General features: G+C 47.2%; 1 protein-coding gene across 1 annotated transcript in view; it reads left to right on the top strand.

The window, feature by feature from the left end:
• Positions 1-14769, top strand: part of dlgap2a (discs, large homolog-associated protein 2a) — a gene marked incomplete at its 3' end in the record, with an annotated part of 170023 nt that extends 155254 nt beyond the window's left edge. The window contains exons 9-14 of the mRNA XM_080549511.1: positions 4533-4906; positions 9464-9549; positions 10213-10649; positions 11160-11251; positions 14126-14278; positions 14563-14769. Coding sequence (XP_080405637.1) covers positions 4533-4906; positions 9464-9549; positions 10213-10649; positions 11160-11251; positions 14126-14278; positions 14563-14769 — 1349 coding nt within the window. The remainder of the gene's footprint in view (positions 1-4532; positions 4907-9463; positions 9550-10212; positions 10650-11159; positions 11252-14125; positions 14279-14562) is intronic.
• Between the last annotated feature and the right edge of the window lie 911 nt (positions 14770-15680).

Raw genomic sequence — 15680 nt, 5'->3', positions numbered from 1 at the left:
GTTGAGTCACGACTATGGCCGTGTGATTACACGGCCATAGTCATCTCGGACCACGCAGCGGTGCTCCTTGATATCAATTTATTTTCTATCAGTCAGAAAGAAAGACCTCTTTGGAGATTCAATTCCCTACTTCTCGCAGATAATACTTTTTGTAAATATATCTCAGAATCAATTGACTCATTCATTATTTCAAATAAAACAGAAGGGACTTCGGCTTCCCTCCTATGGGAAACCTTGAAAGCTTTTCTCAGAGGCCAAATAATCTCATACTCAATTTCGTACAACAAAGACAAGCAACTTAAATTTGATAACATATGTAAGGCTATTTCTGACATAGACCAAAATCTTGCTTCTAATCCTGACCCAGAACTATGTAAGAAACGACTTGATCTTCAATCACAAGCCAACTTACTGACTACGTCCACAGCTGAAAAACTCTTGTTGAGATCAAAGGCCTCATACTATGAATATGGGGATAAATCTAGCCGTCTACTAGCACATCAGTTAAGACGACAAGCAGCTGCTCGGCTTATCCCACAAGTTAAAGACAGCTCAGGCACTCTCCAATCTACTCCCTCTGGTATAAATGAAACGTTTGTCACTTTCTATTCCTCCCTATATAAATCAGAATTTCCAGCTGATACGTCTAATATGATAACCTTTCTATCAAATCTCGACATCCCTAATGTTAATCTGGCTGACGCAGAGAATATGGACAAATCTCTTGACATAGATGAGCTTACTAAATAAATTAAACTAATGCAAAATAACAAAACCCCTGGCCCTGATGGCTACCCCGCAGAATTGTATAAGACCTTCAATACCAAGCTTTCCCCTCTTCTACTCGACATGTATAATGAATCTCTAGCGAACGGCTCCCTTCCCCCCACTCTGACACAAGCTACTATTTCCCTTATTCTTAAAAAAGATAAAGACCCAACTGACTGTGGATCCTATAGACCTATATCCCTCCTAAATGTAGACAGTAAAATATTAGCAAAGACCCTTTCCGCTAGACTAGAAAAAATCTTACCTAATATTATTTCAGAAGAACAAACCGGTTTTATTCAGAAACGCCACTCTTTCTCGAATGTTAGGAAGCTCTTAAATATAATACATTCTCCATCATCTTCGAGTCCTGCGGAGGCGGCTATTGCTCTTGATGCTGAAAAGGCTTTTGATAGAGTGGAATGGGGATATCTATTTGCGCTACTCAAAAGATTTGGTTTTGGCAATACATTTTTCTCTTGGATTCAATTACTGTACACCTCCCCCAAAGCTAGCATTTGCACCAACAACTTTAGGTCCGCCTATTTCCCCTTAGCATGAGGAACAAGGCAAGGGTGCCCCATGTCTCCACTTCTATTTGCTCTAGCAATTGAGCCACTCTCCATCTCCCTCAGGACCTCACAGCTCTTCCGAGGTGTGTTACGTGGGGATGCAGAATACAGGGTCTCTCTATACGCGGACGATTTACTTCTATACATATCTAACCCTGTCTCTGCTGTCCCCCATATACTCTCAATCCTTCAGAGCTTTGGCGGTTTTTCCGGGTAGAAATAGTGAATTCTATCCTATCAACAATAGTGCTAAGCAAATCACACAAGCGGAACTACCATTTAATATCTCAGCTCAAGGCTTTAAATATCTTGGTATACAGATAACAAACTCATTCCCCTCTCTCTTTTCTGCCAATTTCTCCCCCCTACTTGATCAGGTAAAATCAGATCTCCAAAGATGGGGCAGTCTGCCTCTGTCCCTAGTAAGCAGGATACAGTCAATAAAGATGACGATACTCCCTAAATTCTCGTACCTCTTCCAGTGCATCCCATTATTCCTGCCCAAATCATTCTTTAAATCTCTCGATAAAATAATTTCCACATTCATTTGGCAAGGCAAACAACCCAGGATTTAAAAACACACATTGCAAAGAGGCCGTGACAATGGTGGCTTGGCTTTGCCTAATTTCATTTACTATTACTGGGCTGCCAATATTCAAAAGATAAATTACTGGCTTCACTCTCCTTTGACAGACTGGTGCTTGCTGGAAGCTGAATCTTGCTATATATCCTCCCCTCCTGCAATGATTTACTCTAAATTGCCTATATCCCCCTCCAAATTTACCTGCAACCCGGTGGTGTTAGCTACCCTTAAGATTTGGGCCCAGTTTCGTCTCCACTTTAAGTTTACAGACAGCTCCATTAATGGTCCTATAAATAATAATCATCTATTCCCTCCCTCCACTTTGGATTCCGCCTTCTTGCTCTGGAAGGACAGAGGCCTTACAAACTTTTCGAACCTCTTTGAGAATAACATTTTTTGTAGTTTCGAGATGATATGCACTAAATATAACTTGCCCCGGAGTAATCTCTTTCGTTATTTTCAGATCAGAGACTTTGTGAAAACCCAATACCCCTCTTACCCCGAAGTGCCACACAATCAACCCTGGGAAAATCTTATGGCGTTCACACCAGGTCAAAAAGTCCTATCTCAAATATATACCACTCTCTCACTTGTCTCGACACACACTCTCTAACCCAAAATAGGAACAAATGGGAAACTGAACTCAATGAAAACTTCACTGACAAGTGGTGGGATGGAGCGATAGGCCGCATTAACACCTCAACCTCTTGTGCCAGATTAGGCCTTATTCAATTCAAAGTCTTCCATAGGCTTCACTTTTGCTAATCTAAACTCGCAGCAATATATCCTGATGTAGAGGACAAGTGTGAACGATGTGCTTTATCCCCAGCCAATCTTACCCATATGTTTTGGTCATGCCCTAGGTTGGTAACCTTCTGGACTACTATCTTTAAGATACTGACAGAGGTTTTTTCTGTTAATCTCGAACCCTCACCCCAGATAACCATATTTGGAGTTCCACAAGATTTCAGTCTCCTAACCACCAAGGATTCTAATATAGTAGCATTTACTACACTGCTAGCAAGGCGTATACATTTACTAGGATGGAAATCTCCAACTCCTCCTTCGATAGCCATGTGGCTTACAGACATAATGCACTTCCTAAAGTTAGAAAAGATTAAGTTCACGCTTAAGTTCAAGCACCAGGGGAGCCCCCCCTCCTAAATTTCGTTGTATGGTACCTGTACTGTATTAATGACAATAAAGACCATTCATTCATTCATTCAGAGGTTCAACGAAAAAATTATACTTGCACTGGCAACCGTTCATTACATATTTTGAGAACCTGACAGCACTTCCTACAAACTGATACTTTTGTAACCAAGCAGTTTGTTGTCTGCCTTGGCCTCTGAGACCATGACGTTTCCAAATAAAACTGACACTAACTTACCTATGAATATATTGTAGCTCATGATCTGACGCCTGAATATGACTTATGTAAGCAGCAATCTCCTACTACATCATTTATACAACCTTGCAGAATTCCTTATGATATTATTTCCCCCCAAAACATTTTTTACGTGTATATGTATGTATGTTTGTATGAATATATTTAAAAAAATAAATAAATACTTAACATTTTATTTATGTTTTATGTTTTTTACTACCATACATATATTAGTTTTTTTATCTACTCACTAAATTGTTGGTAAAATTGGTCACTTGTTTATATGTGTGTGTGGCTAGATGGGCAAATCTATATGTATAGTATATGTATGCAGACATGTTTGAGAGGGAGGGGTGGGTGGAGGGGAGGGAAAAAAACAGAAAATATTCATGCCTTTTTCAATGTACATTACATCTTCTATACTGGAATAAAAAATATTATATAAAAAAAAGAAGAAAATGCACTGAGATCTCAACTCGTCACTTGACAGAGAAATGCTAACCCGTACATAATATTGCCTCCCTAATGATTCAGTGTGTTCCTCCTTCCGTCTCTCTACAGACCTTCTGAGGGACCACGGCCGCTCTCAGCTCTGATGAGTACTATGCTTTTTGTTCTCAGTTGAATATCTCTTCCAGCGTGAGCATAAACTCTCAAACCTGTGTTGTTCAAGACAGCCTCAGGACACCTCCAACTCGCCCGAAAGCCATTTACACAGTCGTGCTCGAGTCCATCTCTGTGGATTAAGACCGTATCCTCATTTGCACTCGAAACGAGACAAGGATCCTCCATATCGTCTCTCGTAGCGTGTCTAACGAACACGAGTGTGAGGTGGATGAGCTGTCAGAATTGATGGGTCTTGTCAGAACTCCTCATTGAATGCCTCTGGTTGGGCTCTTCCCTCTGATCCTCCACGGCAGCGTCTGAAGAGCACTTCTCTCGTTTGCATACTGTACTTCAACAATCACCCCCAGCACCTGGACATTCTTTGATGTTTTCTCCCTTTCTCTCTCTCTCTCTTTCTCTCTCTCTCTCTCTCCCTCTCTCTACTGATGAAGACAGAGAGAAAGAGAGAGAGACAGAGAGCGAGCTTGTGAACACAAGCTTATTTGAATATCACAAGCTCATTAAACATACCACAAACGTTTCTCTCCCTCGCTCCCTCTCTCTCTCTCTCTCTCTCTCTCTCCCCTCACGTCTCGCCCTCTCTCTTATCATTCAGCCGCCACCTACACATCCAGCTACAAGACCCCGCCGCCCGTCCCGCCCCGCAACACCCCTAAACCTCTCATCTCCATTACGGCCCAGAGCAGCACGGAGTCCACCCAGGACGCGTACCACGAGGGGAAGCACCCCCGGGGGGGGATGTGGGCGCCGGACGGCCTGGGCCTGAGTCTGAGCCGGGCCCTGTACAACTCCACCGACAGCCTGGACAGCACCAAGGCCGTGAGCATCGCCATGGAGGCGGCGGTGATGTCGGGGAAGCGGCACGCATCTACGGACAGCCACAGCTCAGTGCTGACCTGCGACAAGGCGGTCCTGGTGTCCAAGGCGGAGGAGTACCTCAAAACACCCCGCTCCTCCATAGGGATACAGGTGAGAGAGGGGCACACACACACATACACATACACACACACACTAACAGGCACATACATATCAGGCACATGTCGTGCACACACATCATAAACACATACACATAGGGCTCCTCATTGTTTACTGGTACATACACTTCGAGCACACCCACAAGTCACACACACTCCTCCCACTCAGAAACATCCACTGCTCCTCAGCACCTAAAAATAGCAACCAATGAGTCATCATACCGCAATCCATTAATTAAGATTCAACTCATGCCAGAGCGCGCTTTACTGAACGGTCGAACCCTCCCTCGCTCCCTGCCACTCTCTCTCTCTCTCTTTTACCTTCCCTCCCTCCCTGCCTCTCTCTCCTTCTCTCCCCCACACTCCCTGCCGCTTTCTATCTATTGCTCTCTCCCACCTTATCCTCCTCTTGCCCCTTGTCTATTTCTCTCCTACTCGTTGACCCTGAGAGTAATGGGCTTGAACAGTGTTGATCTCCCAGTGTGTCCGCGAGTGTGTGTGTGTGTGTGTGTGTGTGTCCGTGAGTGTCCGCGAGTGTGTGTAGCGATGCAGTTTAATGATGGCAGGGACTCCCTTCTAAACACAAGCAGACAGTTCAACGGCATCCCAGTCCCTACAATTCAGTACTGCATACCATGCTGCATTTCACCAAAGGGAAATATGAGTTTGCTGTGCTTGTTTGCAATGCAGCAAACAATTTCTCTCTCTCTCTCTCTCTCTCTCTCTCTCTCTCTCTCTCTCTCTCTCTCTCTCTCTCTCTCTCTCTCTCTCTGTGTGTCACACTGTCCCTCTGTGTAATCGCCGGGATTATTCTGCCTCTCCTTTTCTTTCTTATATACCTCTCTCCTCTTTTCTCTCCTTCTCTCACTCACTCCCTTCGCTTCATCTCTGTCTCTCTCTCCCTCCTCTCTCTCTCCGCTCCCTCTCTCCGATCCCTCTCTCCCTCGGGGAGTGGTGGGGGTTGGGGGGTGTTGCCTGGGGTGTTGACAGGCTAGTCTCACTCACCCAGAGACGACCAGTCTCTCCTCAGTGATGAAGGATGATTTTAAGTGGCTGCACTGATCAAACAGCGGAGCCTCGTTGTGTCTCGCCATAAGCGTCGCGGGCGCGCCACACGCCACTCATACGGAGCCCCGCCGCCGTCCGCCATAATCAGCACGCTTACCGAGCCTTGATTTAGCACACACTCATAATCAGCCAGGGTAGAGAGTGAGAGCCAGAGTAATGGAGAGATTACCAGCGAGGAAGGGGAAATGAGAGAGAGAAGGAAGAGAGAGGGAGATGGGCAAGGTGCGACTTGAGAGAGAGAGAGAGAGAGAGAGAGAGAGAGAGAGAGAGAGAGAGAGAGAGAGAGAGAGGGGGGATGAGACAGAGAGAGGGGGAGACAGGAGCCCCTGAATTATATTGGTTTTCAAATTGGCTCCAGTGATGTGTGTAAAATACAAAAGCACTTTGGATTCCAGATGGCTGGTGGTGTGAAGGTCTACATTTACCCAAACACACGAGGAGGAGGCGCCGCATGGAACAGAAAATGCACCTCCCTCCCTATAGGAATAAAGTTTTCGCTTTAAACACCACCGGTATCTACCAGCCTGGTAGGACCCATGCAGAGTCACCTGCATAGACCTTCTGTTAGATTGCCTTCGCATTGATTGCCCCTGAGTTTGACATGTAACCCCTTGAAAACCAGGTGCACCACAATCTTCATCTTTAGCCTTTAGGTAGGTGGTTGTTTTGACCCCTTGTGGCCCAGAGGACAACAAAATAGATTCTATAGAATTACTTAAGTCCTTCAACCCTTTAACCCTAGACGTTAGTCCCCTTCGCCCTCTGATTCGTTCATTGATCCGTGAGCAGTCCCCAACCCTGACCAGTGAGCAGGGTGTTGCTGGTGACTTGGGTGATCAGATGGGACGTGTCTTGGGGGCCTGGAGTGGCAGGTAAAAAGGGCAGAGAGACTAGAAGGGTGCAGTGGCTTTTTTGAATGAGATGAAAATGCTGATGCCCTTAGTTTCCACACCTGTGACAGCTGTGTCCTTATTCTGTGTGTGTGTGCATGTGTTTGTGTGTGTGTGTGTGTGTGTGTGTGTGTGTGTGTGTGTGTGTGTGTGTGTGTGTGCATGTGTGTGCATCCGTGTGTGTGTGTGTGTGTGTCTGTGTCTGTGTCTGTGTCTCAACGGCATGTGTTTGTCTGTGTCTGTGTCTGTGCCTGCGTCTGTGTGCATCTGTCTGTGTGTGCATGTGCATGTGCATGTTCATGTGCATGTGCGTGTGTGTATGCACGTGCTCCTGTGTGCTTGCTTGTGCTTGTGCATGTGGCCCTAGTGTGTATAGGCCAAACCAGGTGATCATTCCTCCAGCACATTTAGATAAAACACTGTCATACGGACACCATCCATCATGAAACAGAATCTCATTCTCTGCTCACAAATTGGACTTTGGTTTTGCCTTCAACAAGAAAGAAAAGAAAGTAATGGAGGTCACTTCCACAACCAACTCCACGCCCGTTCCCTTTCTCCCCGGGAATAAGGTTTCATTTCAGAGAGCTATGCTACAGAATGCAAAATACCCCCAAAATGTCATTCCTGTACTGTTCTACAAGCCACCTCGCCACAGAACAGATTTGACATTTTATCAGACAAGAACACACACTTTCCCCCTTGGTCTCAAAACCACTTAACGCTAAAGAGTCATTAACTTGAGTTTCTAGCTTTTAAAGCTTAGAGGCTCCCCGAAGTGGCGGTGGCAGGCGAGGCAGGTCCTCCCCGGTTTGTCAGGATTCTGCCAGCGTCGGCTGGATGTCGTTCTGCGGGTCAGACCATTAACTCAGGATTGGGGGAAGGTGTGATCTCTCTCTGCTGCGCGGGATTAAATGTGGGTGAATTGATTTTCAAATTACTCTGCTAATCATAAAGCAAAGTGTAAAAATGAGAGGGCCGCTGTTCTCCTACTTTTTATGACTCATCAGGAAGAGGACAGGCTGGGAGTGGGCGGAACAAGGCTGGCAATCTGAAAATAAGTTACTTGGCCTCTACCCCACACACACCTCTTTACCACACACACACCTCTTTACCACACACACACCTCTTTACCACACACACACCTCTACCCCACACACACCTCTTTACCACACACACACCTCTACCCCACACACACCTCTTTACCACACACACACACACACACACACACACACACACCTCTTTACCACACACACACCTCTACCCCACACACACACCTCTTTACCACACACACACCTCTACCCCACACACACCTCTTTACCACACACACACACCTCTACCCCCCACACACACCTCCACCACACACACACCTCTACCCCACACACACCTCCACCCCACACACACCTCTACCCCACACACACACCTCTACCCCACACACACACACCTCCACCACACACACACACCTCTACCCCAAACACACCTCTACCACAAACACACACACACCTCTACCCCACACACACCTCCACCACACACACACACACCTCTACCACACATACACACCTCTAGCCCACACACACACCTCTACCCCACACACACCTCTTTACCACACACACACACCTCTACCCCACACACACACCTGTACCACACACACCTCCACCCCACACACACCTCTACCACACACACACACACCTCTACCCCACACACACCTCTTCCCCACACACACACCTCTACCACACATACACACCTCTACCCCACACACACACACCTCTTTACCACACACACACCTCCACCACACACACACCTCTACCCCCCCCCCCCCACACACACACATACCCCACGGAACGCTTCAGTTTCAACTACTGTTGAGAATACATGAAGTGACAATGTTGTTAAGTCTGACCAGAACACTGCATGTTTTGTTTCGTTTTTTTGCAAGAGAGAGATGGTGGGATGGAATGGAACGACAGAAAGAAAGAGGAACACAGGGATGGAGAGTGTTTGGAAACAGAGTGAGACTACATAAGACACACAGTAAATACAGAATGATAGCGTGTGAGGGAGAGAGAGAGAGAGAGTGTGGCTGTCCAATTTCTGTATCTCTGTTGCACAACACCAGTCCCACAACGCTGCTCTCTAAGTGTATGTAATTTGTTTTTATAATTACCAAGCCCCCCGTCTCCACCTCCGCTGCTGCTGCTGGTTGGCTACAGTACAAATCACATTGTTGCTGCTGCAACTTAGGAACTAGTTCTGTTTGGTTGCGCTCGCAGCCTCCATAAATCATACCTTGTTTATTTTCTGACAGGTCGCGTACAGTTGAGGAGCAGTGGCATCCCCGCCACTCGCATACACACACACACACACACACACACACACACACTCGCACACACACACACACACACGCACACACTCGGGTACGCACACACACGCATACACTCGCGCACACACACATTCGCACACACACACTCGCGCACACACACACACTCGCATATAAATCATACCTTGCACACACACACACTCACACACACACCAACATTTGGGAATGTTAATAATGAGAGCTTTGTCATATTTTTGTCTGGTATTTGTTGCATTAGGTGGAAGCAGCCACTGACTCGGAGTCGGAAAGCAAAGGATCGCGGGAATACCACTCAGTGGGGATCCAAGTGGAGGATGACAAACGGTAAGAATTACTGTTGGGTTTTGTTTTTCATGGATGTATTCCTTTCCCAGTAGAGCCACATCCTCAGTTGAAACAATGGCCTGTGTGTCTTTGTTACAAATCCCTTCCACTCCCTTATTGTTTGCCCTCTTTCTTCTCTCCCTCTTTTCACCTCACGTTTTTTTTTTTGGTTCGCTCATCGTGTATCCATGAGTGTATGCGTGGGTATGAAGTGGTTGGAAAACAAATAGGTGTTGTAACGACCTCCCCATGATGTCCTGGAGAGGTTTTCTCATGAAACACACTGGCATGGAGCGTGTTTATTCTGCTGCTGTATGTCTTATGGGTAATAACCTGTGTGTGAGTGTGTAATGGCATGAATCCCATTTGTATGTAACCGTATCTCTTGTCTCTTGTTTCTTTGTGTGTGTCTGTGTGTGTGTGTGTGTACGCACATGCGTGCGTGTGTGTGTGTGGTCCGTGCGTGTATGCGTGCGTGTGTGTGGTGCGTGCGTGCGTGTGTGCGTGCGTGTGTGTGGTGCGTGCGTGCGTGCGTGCGTGCGTGTGTGTTGTGCGTGCGTGCGTGTGTGCGTGCGTGTGTGTGGTGCGTGCGTGTTGTGCGTGCGTGCGTGTGTATGTGCGTGTGTATGTGTGTGTGTGTGTGTGTGTGTGTGTGTGACTCAGACAAGGCAGGTTCAAGCGCTCCAACAGCGTCACGGCGTCCGTTCAGGCCGACCTGGAGCTAGAGGAGTTTCCCACCATGGAGGACAAGGGTCTGCAGTTCGGCGGGGGCTTCCAGCGCCACTCGGAGCCCAGCACGCCCACCCAGTACGGGGCGGTGCGCACCGTGCGCACCCAGGGCCTCTTCAGCTACCGGGAGGACTACCGCACCCCCACCGAGCCCCCCAGCCCCCAGCAGACCCCCAGCGAGACCTGGCAGCTGGAGCCAGCCACGCCTAGGGAGCCCGTAGCGTCACCGGGGGAGTTGACCCGCGCCTCGCCCTCCGGCCGCCGGGACGGGAGCTGGTTCATGCAGCTCCTCCACACAGAGACCAAGAGGATGGAGGGGTGGTGTAAGGAGATGGAGGCCGAGGCGGAGGAGAACGATCTCTCCGAGGACAGTGAGTGGACGATGTGCCGTGTGTGAGGAACTGCTGAGTTACGGAGGTCATTTAGAACAGCGTAGACTTCGATAGTTTGAAATAGAATAGAATAGAACCGTGCTCTGCTCTACTCAAAAAGACACTGTCTAACAGTTATAACTGAGTAGGATTTCTGTAGGAATCAAAGTTGGTGGTTGGTGATGGATTCGGTGCTCAGGTGAAGTGGTGTGGCTCTAAAGTACAGCAGCCTCTCAATGGCATTTGATAAGCAATCTGTTTCTCCAGTAGTGACCGTTTAGCACATCATGGGTGTAGGACAGGGGAGAGGCCCGGTGGAGGTAGAAGTCAGAGAACAGGCTCACTGTAATGCATGGAATGGAATGAGGACTGGTTCTCAAACACATGTTACAGTGAGCCTGCCCTCCATTGGTGTAGGACCAATGTGTTTGTTCACTGTGACTGTGTCCTTATGTGAGTTCATGTCATAGCTCAGAAGTGGTGAGTTGTTGTGTGCTGTGTGTGCTCCAGTCTTAGGGAAGATCAGAAGTGCGGTGGGCAGTGCTCAGCTCCTGATGTCTCAGAAATTCCAGCAGTTTTACTGGCTGTGTCAGCAGAACCTGGTGAGTAACATGACACTGTGACATTGACCCTGGGGCCGTTTTGTTCAGTTATTGATCATCGTGTGTGTGTGTGCATGTATGTGTGTGTATGTGTGTGTGTGCGTGCGTGTGTGTGTGTGTGTGTGTGTGTGTGTGCGTGCGCCTGTGTGTGCGCCTGTGCGTGTGCGTGTGTGTGTGTGTGTGTGTGTGTGTGTGTGTGGCTGTGGCTGTGTCTGTGTGTGTGTGTGTGTGTGTGTGTGTGTGTGTGTGCGTGAATGAGTCCTTATTTTGTGTGTGTGTGTGTGTGTGTGTGTGTGTGTGTGTGTGTGTGTGTGTGTGTGTGTGTGTGTGATGAGTCAGGCTATGTGTGTGTTGGTGCATGCGTGCGTGCCTGCCTATGTGTATCCGTGAAAGAGAACATTGACTATAGTTTATTTTTAAAAGCTATTGTCCTGCTCTGTTCTATGCAAGTAATGACACAATGGTACATCAGCAACATTCCTGTGTCCACACGTCCACTGTTCCCCAGTCGGTCCACCTACAACATCTTGAAGACAATAAGTGAGTGTACATGCCTGTCCCTGATGACGCAGACACAGCTCTGACTAGAATACAGAGGCGTCTGGGGTTCAAATTAAAACTATCCGCAGTCCACTTTATCACTCATCCAATCGCTAAATAATTTTGAGTACCGGTATGTCTGGCTTTTCTACCTCTTTTCTTATCCTCTTCTTTAATTATCTCAGCCGAATACCCAATAATGTTGTATATTTCATAACTCCAGACAGAGAGCTTAATCTCACATATGATTTGAATATGAATATTGCTATTTCTGCCCTGTGCAGCAGAAAGTGCTCATTAAATAATGGTGGGAAAAGTGCACAGGGATTATTCAGTTTTAACCATATTTAGTCTTCTATGTTGAGTTCTCATGGTTCTAGTTTGTAATGAAAGGAGAGAGCAGTTATGCTTATGTCATAATTTGTGTTTAAAAGCCCCTGAATCTCTTCGCATAACAAAGACATCAGCAAATAGTTCTATACACATTTTCAGACTATGGATTTGGATGTGTTTGAAAAAGCAATGTCTGCAAAATAAGAGCCTTACAGAGATGTCTAATTCCCCCCTCTTTCTCCTGAATAAACTTTCCCAAGCCTGACTTAAACAAGCTTAGACATATACATAAGACATAGATGCAGACTGTAGCCTTATTCAGGGCGGTGCCACATGATTAAGGCACACACTAGCCAACTTTCCTCAGCAGAGCTTACGCCATGCGTGCCAGGTCAATTGCTTTTCCACAGTCACTCCCAGGTTTCACCAGGGCTTACTCCAGGCCTGTTCTGTGCTTAAAACTCTGGCTTTTAGCCGCCTCTAATGGTCTCTTATGGGCAGTATGGTCCTTATGATGTCAAATAGGGCTGGCCTTGAGGTTTAGAGTTGTTACAGCATTTTTTCTGCCCAGGACAACTCCATTTTTAAGTAACAAAAGCTCCCGTTTTACAGTAGAGTTGATGACCTGTGCTCGTTTTTGAGCGGGATGCCTTTAAAGGTGCAGTCTCTAACTTCTTTGTCTACTGTGGCCACAGGATGAAATGCACCATCCATATAGAGACAAAAACACTCCAAAAAACCCTGACATAAAATCACCCGCCGACCTGTCATGTTTCACACCCGGAAGATGAACGAGGTTCCCTCCCAGAGTTCTAGGAGAGCGGAGTAAATAAGTGATGGGGTGAGATCTCAGACTGTCACAGACCCTCTCCAGCATGGAGACAAGGTTGGCCCTGTGAGTCAGCCACCAAGACCTGCTCCACAACTGTGTGTTCTCAACAGAACCTCTCCCCTCTCCCCTTCTCCTCTTAGGCCTGACATCCCACTCTATAGGGGTACACCTCCAAAGCAGATGTAACCAACGGTTTGTGAAAGACACACTGGGCTGATGTGACACATGCGCTCCTTTTCAAATAGGAATGTTGAGAATAGAAAGGGATGTCTGCGGAATCGCCCGCCCAACAGAACGCTCCAATTCCTCATCGATGGTGAATCGCAAATTGCCACAGGCAATTATGGTTCATGTAATTACCCTACAATGTTCTGAACAGTGTGAACTAGAAACACTAGGAACACAGTGACAGTAGCCTGCTCCAGGTTGGAGTATTAGAGTTTAATGACCATAGTGTTATGTCAATTGTTGTTGTTGGTTCATTTCAAAGGAGTGTCATCTCAGTCTTGGGTCCAGGCCTGCTCCGGGGAGGAGAGGAGGGCAATTGTGTTCTGTTTTTAGGTTGGACCGTAATGTTGCTATGGATGTGTGGGATACTGGATGATGTAATCATAGACTGAGAGACTGCTAATCAGGGGTTTGTGTGACTGAGAAAATGCTAATCAGGGGTTTGTTCCCCTGTTGAAGACCTGTTAAGGACATCTAGTGGGTTTAAGGCAGAAGTGCACCACGTCATTGATAATGTATGCAGTGATTTGCCAGTGAATATGAAGTACTGTAGGAGTACTGATCAGGAACTGTAAATGGGAATAACAACTTTCTTCACAACACATGCACCCAGTACACCTCTATAATAAGCCAAATATCACTTTAGATTCTGTTAAACGCGTCAAGCTATTTTTTACTGTGTGTGTTGATGTGGGTATGTGTGTGTGTGTGTTTGTGTGTGTGTGTGTGTGTGTGTGTGTATGTGTGTATGTGTGTGTGTGTGTGTGTGTGAGAGAGTGTGTGTGTGTGTGTGTGTGTGTGTGGGGGGGGGGGGGGGGGGGGGGGGGGGGGGCGGCGGGGGGGGGGGGGGGTTGTATGCATGTGAATTTAAGCCCACCCAGTCACCAACTGTAATGTAGGCTCTGATCTGGCCACCCCTGTCCCTCTACAACTGCTTGCAGGACCCCAGTGCCATGCCCCGGCCCACCTCTCAGGACCTGGCCGGGTTCTGGGACCTACTGCAGCTCTCCATCGATGACGTCACGGCCAAGTTTGACGGGCTGCAGCAGATCAAGAACAACGCCTGGAGGCCTGTAGAGAGCCCAGAGAAGAAGGGTTTGGGGAGTCTCAGCCAAGTAAGAGACACAGGGACCTTCTGCAGCACAGTCACACCTAGAAAGACATCAGCACCGCTCCTCAGTGTTGCATAGCAGTAGTGGTGTGTGAGTGGTGGCATTAAGTGTCAGTTCCTAAGGGGAAGCATGACCTCCCCTGTTCTTCACCTGGCGCTAAATTTAATGCACTTTCTAACCGTTACATTTTCATCAAGTCTTGAAGACAGAACGTTTAACGTTTAACGCTTACCCCCCCACCCCCCCTCCCTTTGTCCTGTGTACAGCTGCCACCTCCCGTACCAAAGAAGACCTTGAGGGGGAGGACGGGCGTGACGAGAGAGAAGTCGCTGGACCTTCCAGACAGACACAGGCAGGAGGCCCGACGGAGGCTCATGGCCGCCAAACGGGCCGCCTCCTTCCGGCAGAACTCAGCGTCGGAGCGAGCGGACAGCATCGAGATCTACATCCCAGAGGCTCAGACTCGCCTTTGAGAGGACAGAGAGGGATGGGGCGGGGGAGGGGGGGGGGGCAGAGAGGGACGGGGGGAGGGGGCAGAAGCGTCTCTCCACTCTCTCCGCACACTCCCGCATCCCGTCTACTAACTAGACTTTTTCTAGACTACTACTACTACTACTACTACTACTACTCTCCACTTCCTTTATTTGATTTAACTCTTGTCTCTCCTCTTGACAGCCATGACATCATCAGTGTGAACCGCTCTTCCATCTGCCAAATAGGCATTATGTATATCATAGATTTTGGTTAGTCTTTCCTCGGTTTCCCCAATTAAAATGATTGTTATCGGTATGATAAATGATGGGATACCCAACCCAAAAGCTATCATTGGATATCAGGGTAGGAAGGGTATGTCTGTATTTGTAGGCCATTAAAAAGTGCAGCTTTGGAACCTACAATACCAGTCACCAGGTATTTTGGCTAGAGTGTAGGAAGAGAAAAGTTTAGGTTCAAAGTTATTCGTTTTTTCAGAGTTATTGTTTGATTGTTTGATTCAAATTTGAGGCTCCTTTGTCGCCTAATTCCTCTGTAGTCACATTTAAGTGAACATCTTTGAAAGTGCCAATACTTAGAATACCTCAATTGTGCATGTCACACTGTAGCTTAGCTTGTGACCAAGAATCTGGTCATCATTTCTAAAACAATTATTTCAGTCCCCCACTGTAAGCTCTGGTCTACTCTAGTGTTGGAAAATGCAGTTTTCTACCCAGACAAGGAGAGGTCAAAACATCAAGGTTTGCACTGCTGGAAAATGTGATTAAAAATGAACAGTTATTTGGTTCATTACCCTCTCTCCATTCCATGCTCCGTACTCCCTCGTTCCCTATTCTGTCGTCGGCATTTTAGACTGAATGACATTTACTTGAAGCAGAACATATGCACATTG

Source organism: Nansenia antarctica (genome assembly GCF_963989245.1).
Source record: "Nansenia antarctica genome assembly, chromosome: 1".
In the NCBI taxonomy this organism is placed as follows: Eukaryota; Metazoa; Chordata; class Actinopteri; order Argentiniformes; family Microstomatidae; genus Nansenia; species Nansenia antarctica.
The sequence above is the reverse complement of the archived record's forward strand: the minus strand, read 5'-3'. Positions and strand labels throughout refer to the sequence as shown.